At 35.5% G+C, this 13820-nt stretch overlaps 1 protein-coding gene across 2 annotated transcripts in view; it reads right to left on the bottom strand.

Moving 5' to 3' along the window:
• Positions 1-13820, bottom strand: part of LOC108264295 (golgin subfamily B member 1) — a 58265-nt gene that overhangs the window by 23715 nt on the left and 20730 nt on the right. The window contains exons 15-20 of one of the 2 annotated variants that reach the window (XM_047155041.2): positions 8300-8406; positions 6480-6600; positions 4177-4310; positions 2923-3032; positions 760-928; positions 561-665 (exon numbers count right to left, since the gene is read on the bottom strand). In XM_047155041.2, coding sequence (XP_047010997.1) covers positions 561-665; positions 760-928; positions 2923-3032; positions 4177-4310; positions 6480-6600; positions 8300-8406 — 746 coding nt within the window. The remainder of the gene's footprint in view (positions 1-560; positions 666-759; positions 929-2922; positions 3033-4176; positions 4311-6479; positions 6601-8299; positions 8407-13820) is intronic. The other variant, XM_053678070.1, reaches the window with a different exon arrangement.

The raw sequence follows: 13820 nt of genomic DNA, 5'->3' as shown, positions 1-13820 counted from the left end.
AAATGCACACTTTTACATTTTTATATAGACTCACTGGCCACTTTTTTTAGGAACACCTGTACACCTCCTTATTCATGCAACTATCCAATCAGTCAATCATGTGGCACCAGCTCAATCCATAAATCATTCAGATAGAGGTCAAGAGCTTTATGTTTGCATCAAACATAAGAATGGGTAAAAATGTGATCTCAGTGGCTTTGACAGTGGCATGGTTGTGGGTTGCTACATGGGCAATTAGCATATTTCAGAAACTGCTGATCTCCTGGGATTTTCACACAAAAACATGTGCACAAAGAGTAAAACATTCAAATCATCAAATTCCACCTATTTTGTGACCCTGATTTAGCACAGTGCTCATGCAAAATAATTTTATTTTAAATATTATTTTTAAGTCATCTCCAGGGCTCTATATTATCGGGCCTACCTACATTGATTTACTATGAACAGCAGTTCTAATTTAAGATGAAGACACATTCAGCTTGCATGTTAAACTAGATGCAGTTGCTTATATAACTCTGGGCCTTTATGAAGTTAATATTCAAACTAATAAAATCGCTCACCTTCTCCTTCAGCACATTAAGCTTCTGCATGAGCTCTGCAACTGTTGCTTTCATTTCTGTGCACTGCTTCTCAAATGTACTGCATTTCTTGGTCACTTCAGTCAGCTAGATAAAGAAAACCAACTGAATTAATCATCTCCAAAAAAAAAAAAAGTTTACATTTAAAGTGTAAAGCTTATAAAACTGCAACATTACTCACATTGTTTTCAGTCTGTAGTAGTTTATCAGCAACTTCTTTGTGTTGCTCCTCCTTCTCCTTCAGTCCATCTCTCAGACTGTCGATAAGCTGTAGTTTTTCCGATGTTTGGGCGAGTATGTGCTCTTTCTCCATCAGAGATGATTCAAGAGTCTCTTGTGTGCTGCTTAGCCTGATTTACAGAATTAATTAATTTATAGAGGGACAAAATAAAAACTAAAATTTCTGGTAGTATTTGCATATAACAATGGTATTATATGGAACATATTCCATGTAAAACAAGCTGTACCTGATCATCATTTAATTCTAGATTTATTGCAGTTAAAAGTTCTAATAATTTCTCCCAGAATTTTATCAGTGGGATTTATTTTTTGGGAGTTTTGTTACAAATGAATAATTTGAAGTATTTAAAGTGCATTTATTTGGCAAGTTAAAAAAATGCATTAAAAAAAAAAAATACACTCGCATCAGTGACAAATTAAGATGCTGCAATATATGGTGGGTCCCAACTAGGTTTGTGTGATCATGTGTAATATGCAATTGTTCTATGAGGGGCTCATTCTTCACTACTGGTCAAAAGTTTGGAGACACTTGACTGAAATGTTTCTCATGATCTTAAAATCCGTTTGATCAGAAGGTGTATGATTAAATGTTTGAAATCAGTGTTGTAGACAAAAATATAATTGTGCATATTCATATTCATTTCTTTCACTGGAAAACTAACATTTTATTTACAAAAAAAATAATTTTTAAAGTAAAATATTAGAGTAAAATATTCCAAAAAGCAGCCAATAAGTGTCCAGCATAGGTGGGAACTCCTTAAATACTGTTTAAAAAAGCATCTCAGGGGGATTCCTCAAGAAATCGGATGAGAAAATGCCAAGAATACATTTCTGGAAGGGTGAAGATGCTAAAATACAAAATTATTTTAATTTATTTATTTATTTTAATCACAAAGTAATTACCATAGTTCCATTTGTTTTAATCCAGAGTTTTGATGACTTTATTATTATTCTAAAATGTGGGGGAAAAAATGCTTTCAAAATAAAGAATGAGTGTTTCTAAACTTTTGACCGGTAGTGTATTTCATGTACATGTAACATCATTACAGTTAATAAATAAATAAATAAATAAATAAATAAATAAATAAATAAATAAATAAATAATGGAATAGTGGTTATTGACTAGCATTAGTATTTAATCTGTTTTTTTTTATTTTTAATTAATACCTCTTTAAAAATTTGGATGCTTAAGGAATGTTTATAAAACCAAAGTCATCTAAGCAAATTATAAAATGTATGTAAAATTATATAAATGATGTATGCATATGCTCTGTGGTGAACAGCAGTGGAGATACTTATTGAATTCTTGTATAGCGAAGTAGCCCTGATAAACAACACATTGATTCACTGTATTAATTTAACCCCCTTTAAATTTCGTAAGCAAAAGCATGTGCCAACAGGAAATGCACATTACAAGGTATAACACATTTATTTTTTGTCGATCTTTAAAGCTGCAGGCACCACATTTTCCAAAAGATATTTAATTTATGCAATTCCGCAATCTGCAATTTCCAATAATAACGACAATTGTCCCAAACCAAGTGCCAACTAAACAAGTAAGAAAAGCTTCCAGTAGAGATGTGCGTGAGACTTGGTCACTCCCGCAGAGAGTTTGAGCAATCCTGCCTGTTTCCACACTCACTTCTGTTTGTAGCCTCCATCAATATTTTCTAACAAATTTAGTTGGTTCTATTTGATAAAGTATAATGAAATAAATCATTTAAATCTGCCCAGGATAAGGCATAAATAAAGGGGTAGTCCAATTTAGACCATACATAGCAAACACACACATATATAATCAGATATAATGCTATATATATACAAATAATAATAAAAAAAGGACTACATTATTTGTCCAGGATAACTCTTAAACAGTTCTGCCTTTACCTCCAATCTGAATCTGAGAAAAAAAGTGATATCATGACTCATGAGTGTGTGATGACTTAGAAATGCAATCTGCATGAGCATAAATCCTACAAACGCGTTCCTTACTTGTTGGCAACATTAGACTTAAGTGAAAAAAAATTGGGCTGATCAAATATAGCTGATAAATATCATTAGCATGTTTGCATTAAGGAAATAAATAAATAAATAAAAAGATTACCCTTTGAGTTGTTCATTCAAACTTGTGACAAGGAGCTGATGCTTTTCAGCATCTCTGGTTTGCTGACTGCGCAGGCTGCTAAGCTGAGCTTGCAGTTTCTCAGATTCATTCTGAAAGGCAAAAGGTACTGTAAAATAGTGAAGGTCATGGCAGAAAACCACTTTACCTGGAAGTTAGTTTCAAAATCACCAAAACCCCAAACATAAACACGAGAGCAGTGAGTACAACAAACACAACCAAGCCACAAGATTAAATGACACCGTGTGTAATATGCATACACCTGCTCTCACATATACACACCTTCTCACACACAAAACACACACCTGAGAAACCCAAAATGGCCAACCTCCTCCATCTACATCGAAGGTCACCTGTGTTAGAAGGATGCATTACAAAGTTCTTGGAAAGAGCACATGCAAATTACTGCATGTCCAAATATGGACAACGGACAAAAAGTGTCATCTAGAAAAAGAACAAGAAATATCAACCTGACTGTAACTGTAAGAAAAAAAAAATGGCTTCAGCTAAGCTACAGCTTTTTTTTTTTTTTTAAGTCTGTGAGCAGCACTGATTTCAGTCAGTCAAACTATCACTAAAATAAAATAATGTTAAAACTGTTTTTAATCTTCCTTAGAAACACAAGAAGCAAAGTGATTAATACATAAAATAGCAAAAATATTCTATACTAACTAACTAACTAAATAAATAAATGAATAACGCAAGCATCATGCAATGCAGTATATGTAAACTGAAGACGCCTTTCAAAGCAGTGAGAAGCTTGGTAAGTAACACTGATTATAGCAGTTGATGTTATTATGACATAATGGAAGCAACTTGTAAAATTTTCAACGGTTCAGTAAAAGCAGTTAATTATGTGAAACACTAGATCAATAGTTTAAGAAGACCTGTTAGGTTTTGCTTACTTTTAATGGTATGGCAACGTGTATGTATAGGCTACTAATTTAGTACTGTTTAGATGAAGAGATAATAAATAAACCATTTGACACATTAGTTATATTAATTACATTGGACAATGTAATTGTAACAGGTAATCATTATTCAACAGATTAAGCGATGATAAAAAATAAACATAATTGCAAGCTGAGATCCAAGCACCTTTTGCAAATACAACTAAAGACTAAAGAGGCCTTATATAAACATACATGGTACCTCAATGCTAACCATGCCAACTGCTTGAAAGTTGACTGGCCATGTTTTTAAATAACCCAATCATCCTTGGAAAATTTGGTGTACCTGTAGGGACTCAATGCGAGCTTGTAACTGCAGTCGATCTTCCAAGTCCTGACACCGCTCTTCTAGTCCAAGGATTTGCTCCTGCAGCTGATTTCTTTCAAGCTCCAGTTCTTCCACAACAGACCTCAGACCCTCTAAAAGATCAGATATAGACTGGGTCAAAATAAACAAAAAAAACAGGACCTAAATAAATAAATAAATAAATAAATAAATAAATAGAAAATCTGAAATGTTACTTTACATTTCCATTCATGAAAATTTGAACTTGAGAAACTTTAGAATTTTAAACTTGAAAACATAACTTTAAAACATGCATACTATATAAGGGGAAGCAAAAAAAAAAAAAAAAGGTACACAGAAGGTATACTATATGGCCAAAGGTTTGTGGACACCATTACATCTATATGCACTTTCTGAACATCTACTTCCAGATGTAATATATATGTAATACTTTCCTGTTATATTATAACCTCCACTCTTCTGGGAAGACTTATGAATGAAAATCATATGTTGAGATGTTGTGCATTATTTGGGAGGCTTAAAAATATCAGATTTTCCCCCAATTTAGTCTCGTTAATTTAATCCTGGCCAATTCTCAGGTTGCTCTTATCATATGACATTTACCAGTGAGGGTGAAGGCTATCACGTGCTTCCTCCGAGACACATGAGACCAGCCATCTGCGTTTTTTCGAATTGCTGCATCAAAGGGCAGCATAACACACATGGAGGAAAGTACGATCTGTTCCCTTCTGCATGCATGAGCTAACAGATGCCCATGATCGACCAGTTCGCTGTGATTGATTGGGGACAGAGAGTACGCCATTCCCAATCACGCAGACAGAATGGCCTCTTGCTCTCTTGAAGAGCAAGCTACGGATGGCTGTGGCACCGTCGGGATTAGAACTCATGTCTCTGCACGATACGGTGGATGCTTGTATGTTGCGCCACTTGAGAACACTTAAGCGTGTCTTAATTATGCTATGAATACGTCACAGCATTAGAATACATTCAAGCTACATAGAAAATGCTGGAACCTTCAACACATTTGCTTTACCACACAAAACACAAATGGATAAATGAACACTTACCACAGATGAAGGCAATACACACCAACATTATTACACGAAAATAAATCTGTTAAGGGCATTCAACATGGACTACAGTCTACAGAACCAAGACTAGGCAGTTCATCCAGCACGCACATGCTCCGAATAATCTACAAAAATAAAGCAAAACTACAAAAAAATGTGTCAACCAAAGAGACCATCACACTGGTTTGATTGATGGATTAGAAAAAGATAAAAAATACAAAATATGCATTTGAATAAGATTGAGTGAAGTGTGATAAATAAACGGTCAAATGAAAAAAAACAAATCCACAAAAAAAAAAAAATAGTAAGACATAAAAGGCCCATGTTCATAATAATAACTACTTACATATTATATATATATATATATATATTTGAAATTTGCTTAATGCCTAACAAAGCTTCAAAATTTAAATCAATTTATTTAAAACTTAATAGATATTACTAAGAATCATGACACCCATTCAGAAGGCTGCCTTAGTAACTTAAGATAAAGTCTGTCCTGTTGAAAAGATATCTTCTTTATAAAGGTTCTGTGTGAGATTGTTCACCAGATACGAGTTAAATTCAAAGAGTGAGAAAATTCTTTCACTGGAAATTTGCATTAATTTGCTCCCATGTTTATATTCAGCTGGTTTATGTAACACAAACTGACAAGGCAGCATATTCAACTTTTTGACTAGTATTACAAAGTGAGCAATTTAGCCATACTAGTATACTCCCACTTTGCTAAATATGTGCACTTTTTCTTTGTATTTTTATCCAAGCATGCAGTGAGATATAATCAATGTTGCATGGTGATGCTGAGGCTCATTTATAGTTAAATGCTGACCAATAAGAAAAGCTAAACATAATACAAAGGATAAATAGAAATAATAAGGCAGGAGATATCGTGAATAACCTCAGTGCATGCCTAATACAGCCTCATAGTTAAGTAACAAGTTCCTGATTTTTCAATGAGTTCAAACAAAACATTTTATTACCTTTCTAACGTTTAAACATCATAGAGATTTAAGAAAAACTGCAAGCACTTGATTTTGTTATCAATTTCAGCAGTAAAATCATAATCATATAACCAAATTATAAATAAATAAAAAGCTATAATGCTTTATGAACATGAGCACTTGTAGAGAGTCTTACCCAAATACACTATTTGGGGATGTTAAACTATGAGGAGAGCACATGCCAGGCTGAACTGTCTAGTGTGCTTCACACCTGAGTTTGAGGCAGTGAATTCAGGCCACCAACCTCCCATGTTCTCCCCTTCCATCGGAGTGACACTGCCAGAGGGATTGTGGGAATCAGGGAAAGTTGACCTGTCGAACTCAAAGTCCTCCTGAAACAGCAACGAGTCAATCACTGTTTAAAAACATGCCATAATTGAACATGGCTAAACTTATTTATTAGAAATATTCATTTATTACTACTAGAAATTTTCATTTATTGCCACATCTGCATATAAATATTGAAATATTCATGAGTGTTTGGACACTCAAGAAAAAAAAAAAAAAAAACCACACACACATTTTTCCAAATAAACAAATAATAAGTACCCTTATATACATAATGCACATAATGATAATAAATAATTCTAATTATTTATGAATAACAACTAATTAAATTGTCTCATCCTCACAACTGATTAGAAGACAACAAACTAACAGCACAATTCCATCAGATAGTCAAATAAACAAACATTCATCATACTAGGCTAATTATGTAATTATTTATTAACAATTAGCAAATAAACAGACTAATATCAGCTAATAATCAGTTGCCTGGTGCACTGATTTATTGATTTATATAACATTTCCGGCATGCAGCAACAGATAGAGGTGGATTGTTTATCCAGAGAAATGTGCACTTTTATTTTGAAACAAGTTACTATTCTAATACCGGTTCGTGTTAATACAGTAATGCATATTTATAAAAATATATTTTTATTAAACTTATTAAACTGTTCATTCTCACCCCTTATGCAGAGATAATCCTGTTTATACTATGGCAAATAATTTATTAATAAAATGTATATATGACAAATATATAATATAATATAATTATTCATGTGGGAAAAAAAGGCATCTACTTCATATTATCCAACTTGTTTTTTTTTTTTATTAAGTGGAAGTGGAATTCATGGGCGTAACCACGCATTCTTTTGGGGGGTCGTGTCCACCCCAATGTTGAGGAAATACCAATCTCCCCCCCCCGCCCACCACCTCCCCCCCAATATACAGTAGAAAATATTTTCTATATGTCCCCCTTAAATGAAATCTGCCAACGGATCTGTCTTTTCTTCATCTATTCTATTTTTTTTTATGTCTATTCCTTTTTAATATATTTCCGTTTGTTAAGGAAAATCGGTGTGTGCCCCCCCTCCAATTGTACACTTGGTTGCGCCCATACTCAATGCAAGTTTGTTGATATATTTTAGCAGCTCAGTCTGTAAGAAATAGAGACAGCAGCCAAGCGTAGAAAAGTGCAGCAGAGCATACAAGTTTTTTTTCAGACAGTAAGTAACTAGATACCTAAATAATAGATAACCTTAGCTTAGTATAGAAGGCATCATACCATGGCTTGGTTTGTTCTTAAGAACGTCAATTAATTTTTGATATTTGCACACCCACGAAGTAGGCTAGGCTAACGTCAGTTCCAGTTTTTGACCATTAAAGTTACATTCACTTGCATATCCTCCCGCCAAGTTCGTTAAGAAATAAGAAAAATTCCTAAAATGTTTTTCCTTTTGAACGCCTTTACTTGGAAGCATCTGTGGGGAAATTGTAATTACAACATATATAGTGTTGAATTTAGTTCCATAGGTAGCCATCCTTTATGAGTTGTTTTAAAAGTCGAGATTGCGTGTTTAATGGGTTGGACCCCCCAATGTCCATACCATGGTTACGCCCTTGGTGGAATAAATTAACAGCTGCTGACCAATTTTCTTATCAAAAGTCACCTCCAGCTGTGTTTAATTCCCAGTTTTACCCTGAATCTCTATTGACCAGACTGTACTAATATAGCAACACTGCTTGTACCTGCAGGTTGCGGGGGATGGAGCTTGCCGTCTTCTTGCCCTTTTGTGGACGGTGCCCTCGAGCCTGAGCCAACTCCTCCTCCAACTCCCGCTGCCGATTGGCCAATGCTGGATCGGAGCAGCCAGGAAAGAACCAGTCATCCTCAATCAGTTTTGTGCCACAGGAAGTTATGAGGGGTTTAATAACATTTTCACCAAAGAATGAAAGAAAAAGTAACCGAAGAATGAAAGAAGGTGACTGACTGCATGAAGAACAGTGTGACTGGGGGGTAAAGAGCAAATGAAGAACTAGAAATAGGTAACACACACACACACAAGCACCAGTTTTCATGAAGATCTTACAATTGCACAATGCTATGCACCACCAGAAAGCAGTACAAGAGGACACATACAGTCCGAGCGCATGACCAAGAGCTGTTTAACTAAAATGACGACTTTTCCATCAGCTCATCCGCATTATTTAAGAAATTATGATTTTACACTGGCACAGATTAAAGGTTAAAATCCCCGAGTAATTTTCTGAGAATTACAACTGACGTCAACATACTTCTACAGTGGTGCTGCAACCACCCTCATATAAGCACCAAAAAATTTTTAATAAAAAAATGAACTGTTTAAAAAAAAAAACAATCTTTTTTTTCATTATTATTCTTAGCGTCATTCTATTATTGTTATTCTTATTACTATTATTAGTTGTGTTATTCACTATACTTCACTGCAGCCAGTCAAATCAAGTGTAATGGCAAACAACTGATTGATTAAGAAAGTAATAAAATAAAAAAAATTCATCAATTGGCTTGAGATTTTTCACTGGAGAGAGTGTTGGCTTGCAGTTTGTCAGTCATGGATTATCGGCATTATATATTAGGCTGAATCGCCACAAATCTACTGTGCGTTAGCACTGCTCTAGACAATTCATGCTGAGGAAGCCAGCAAGAATTATTAACAACAGGACAATGTGTTAAAACCTCTGAGAAATAAAGTGTGGTAAAGCTGGACACTTTTACACTCAGCAGCCATAGCTTGCTCCAAGTAGCAGATAGCATAGCATCATCAGAGGTTTCACAAACAAACTACAGAACACAAGCAAAAGTTTTAAGGTGACTTGAACATCAAGATACTAGACATTCATTTACATAATATACAGTGCACAGTTACATTAATGAAGACAAATACAATGATAACTGATCAAATATAAACAGCTCTTAGTACTGCGCTTGTGTTTATGGACCCATCTGTACGTCAGTGCGTCTTTGCATGTTAAGTGAAAGCCATGCACATTTCTTCATAAATACAGTGGGGGAAATAAGTATTGAACATGTCAACATTTTTTGTTCAGTACATATATTTCCAATGAGGCTATTCACATGAAATTTTCACCAGACTTTGGTATTAACTCAAGAAAGCCACAGACATAAATAAATCCAAACATTAATATCCATAAATGAAGTTATGTGTAATAAAGTGGAATGACACAGGAAAAAAGTATTGAACACGCTAACTGAAATTTATTTAATACTCAACGGAGAAGCCTTTGTTTGTAATGACAGCTTCAAGACACTTCCTGTATGAAGAAATTAATGGGCCGCAGTATTCAGGTGTGATTTTGGCAAATTCTTCTAAACATATTGTCTTTAAATCTTGTTCAATTGGATTCAAGCCAGGTGATTGACTGGGACATTCTAACACCTTGATTTTTTTTCACTGAAACCAACTGAAAGTTTCCTTTGCTGTATGTTTTGGATCATTGTCCTGCTGGAAGGTCCATCCATGTCTCATCTTCATCATCCTGGTGGATGGCAGCAGATTCTTCTCAAGAATCTCCCGGTAAAGGGCTCCATTCATCGTTCCTTCAATTATATGAAGTCTGCCAGTACCATGTGATGAAAAACATCCCCACACCATGATCCTTCCATCTCCAAACTTCACTGTTGGTATGGTGTTTTTAGGGTGATGTGCAGTGGCATTTCTTCTCCAAAAATGGTGTGTAGTGTAACAGCCAAAAAGTTAAATTTTTCTCTCGTCTGACCAGACTAAACTCTCCCAGTATTTCATAGGCTTGCCCAAATAAGTTGTAGCCAACTGTAATCAAGCTTCCACATGCCTTTTCTTTAGTAATGGAGTCTTGCGGGGTGAGCGTGAGCAGTGGAGGGCATTGCCTATTGTTTTCTCTGTGACAATGGTACCTGCTGCCTCCAAGGTTTCTGGAGCACTTTCTGAGAGGTCCTTAGCTCTTGAGCTACTCTTCTGACTATTCTTCTGACTTCCTGGTCAGAAATCTTGTGAGGAGTTCCTGTGCGTGGATGGTTGATGACGGAGTGATGTTGCTTCCACTTGCGGATAATGGGCCCAATGGTGCTTACTGGAGGATTCAGAAGTTTTGAAATATGTCTGTATCCAATTCCATCAATATGTTTTACAACAGTAAGGTTGTGAAGGTCTTGGGAGAGCTCTTTGCTTTTACCCGTCATGAGAGGTTTCTTGTGTGACAGCTTGGTAATGAAAAACCCTTACCTTGCCTTGGAGAAGTGCTCTTTCTTAGCGTGTTCAATACTTTTTTCCTGTGTCGTTCCACTTTATTACACATAACTTTATTTATGGACTTTAATGTTGTGAATTCTTTATATTTCCAGATTTCTTGAGTTAATACTGATGTCTGGTGAAAATTTGATGTGAATAACCTCATTGGAAATATATTTACTGAAAAAAATGTTGACATGTTCAATACTTATTTCCCCCACTATATCTTATAAGAATAAATGATAAAGGCAGCATTGTCCAGAAGCTACACACTGACTGCAAGGGAATGTGCTTCGATTGCATTGGGAAATTCCTCCCAATTTCTGCTTTGTGAAAGGCAAGGCTATTGGGTTTTAGATAATATAGTGAAATTTCTGAAAGCATGCTTACATCAACATCTAATTGGTATACTTGTAGCATTGTGAACAATCAGCACAAAACATATCCCCATCTGTTTTGTGGCAACAGTGACGTCTGGCTAAGAAAGTAGATCAAAAGATTAATGAAAGGAAGTGACGGGGGGAAAAAAGGACAGCCTTGAGGTAAACGTTCAGTTGACAGTTTATTAGGTACAGATACTTTGTCACTACACTCAGTGGCTTTTTTTATCAGGTCATTTTAAAGGGTAACACTTAATGACTGTAGCTCATGTGTTATACACAAATTGTAGCCTGGCTTTACCCATAAGTAACCAGGCACCGCCACCAGAGCAGCACTCACTACTAGTGTCAGGGTCACTACAGTGCTGAGACTCTTCACCGGCTAGTTATCATCAAGACAGTGCAGTGATGATGTTATGATAGCCCATTTGCACTGATGAACAAAGTAGACAGTGGCAAAGAAACGACACTTTTCTACAGGACAGTGCAGCTTGGCTTATTAATTATTTGATCTTGCAGTTTTGTCTTTGTTTCCACTGCAAAGCGAGCTTTGCCATACCCATGCTTAATGTGGCCTCTCTTCTTGTCCAGGTACCATGAAAACCGAGTGAAAGAAATATATGACTTTTAATAACTCCTTCTGATTCTAGGACCATTTGCTAAAGCTTTATGTTCATTCAGGTAAATCTCAGACTCTCCATCTTAAATTTTATCTTAAATTTTGTCTTATGTCTCAGAATATGGTGTATTTATTCCTTGAGTCTCACCATGATGGGGCTGAGAACGCACCATGGTCAGAAGTAGTAATTATTCTGTCTGAACTCCCCCACCTGTTTTTGGCTTCACTACATATGATAAAGATCAAGCACTCAAATAAATATTGAACATCTGATCAATCCAGCCTCCTGTCTCCTGACTCATAATTTCTGAGTCTCTGATCACAACTTCTTGCAAGAATTTCTTTTCTAGCACACAGTATGGCACAGCAATCTTCAGTAGCAGTGTAATGATTTTACACTCAGTATACACACGGTATACAAACAGTAACGTATATGTTTATTTATTTCCCTTAATCCACATAAAATTCACAATGGTCAAGTTAAGTCGAATCCCACATGCCTTCCAATTCAACATGTTAGCTCAGCGGATACAACATAGAAGTGTTGTGTTTCATACCTAAAGCCCTACATGCACAGGAGAATGCCATTTTAGAGTCAGTCACAAAAACTGTGTCAGCCTGTGTGCTTTTGTTGCATTTTTATCATCATCTGACCAATCTGCTCACAAATATTTTCTCTATTTACACTACAATTAAAGTACTGGCATATTGACTTTGTTTGGGTTGATGGCCACCATGAAAATTTGTGTCTCACACCCAAAAGTTATCCCAGTGAGGGAGACACATGGCAGTGCCTCAATGACAAAAGAAGCCTGATTTTAAATTCATATCAACTTGTGACTTGAATGCAATATCTTACTACATGCCCATCGTCTCTAGTTACCCGTCCACCTCCAGACAAGCCCCTTCTACATTAATAGGCAGGGGTATGTGGTGGGAAAATGTCACAAGCACTCAACGAGGATACACATACATTAGAGTTTGGATTAGTTATGTAACTCTGCAGTGCCGTTCAGTAGAAAAAGGTCCATAGCACAGTTAGTACCTTCAAAGTGCCTTTCTGTGCCTGATAACATAGCCACTGAGTGTAGATATAAGGTAGGTCTTCCAAAAAAAAAAAAAAACTGTCAACTGAGATTACTGTTGGATGAGGACTATTAATGAATAACTGAATGAATAAACAGAATGAAATATAAAGATTAGCATACATGCAGTAGTGAACATCGTAATGCCCAAAAGTCTGAGTGTACAACTAAGAGCCATTTGTATATACTATATATAGTCAAACACATATATTCAGATGATCCTTGTTGTTCAAGAATGCACCATTTACAACGGATCAATGCATTTATCATGTAAAACTGGTTTCTATCACACTATTCACTTTACTTGTTTCCCCTCAAATTCAGACTTTTGGAGCATCTCTTAAAACAGTATCAAGATTTCACAGCACAATTTTCTGGAAAGAGGACAGTGAACTTCATTTGTGAGATTAGTGCTAGAATTGTCCCTTTGCTCCCACTTGCAATACTCAAAGCAACAGAACATCACAGATGGCTTTGTTGTGTTGGATCACTGCAAGCGTGAACACAGGATAAAACAACGAAAATAGAATTAAAACAGTGATGTTAGAATTAGTACTTGGAAAATCTGGTTTAAAAAAAAACAACAAGTGGGTGTGTTAATAATGTGAATTTAACAACTCTAGGACCCAGCACAAGCAATCTAAAACCATTTAAATGAAAAGAAAAAAAAATGCTAGGATGATGCCAAAAAAAAAAAAAAAAAAAAAGATGGCAAACCAATATTGTGAAAATCTAGCTTAGACAAATCAGGGAAAAGGGATGTTACTACTAATAAGTGAAAAAGGTCTGCATTGACTCAGATTTAGCAAGTTTGCCACAATCAACTCAAATATTCAGTTCGTCCTTTGTTATGATATTAAGTAAAATGTATATACATAAGTGAAAATTGGGTAAAACTTTGATGTTAAACAACTAACA

The sequence above is a fragment of the Ictalurus punctatus genome, chromosome 4 (genome assembly GCF_001660625.3).
Source record: "Ictalurus punctatus breed USDA103 chromosome 4, Coco_2.0, whole genome shotgun sequence".
In the NCBI taxonomy this organism is placed as follows: Eukaryota; Metazoa; Chordata; class Actinopteri; order Siluriformes; family Ictaluridae; genus Ictalurus; species Ictalurus punctatus.
This window is presented reverse-complemented; position numbering and strand designations above follow the sequence as displayed.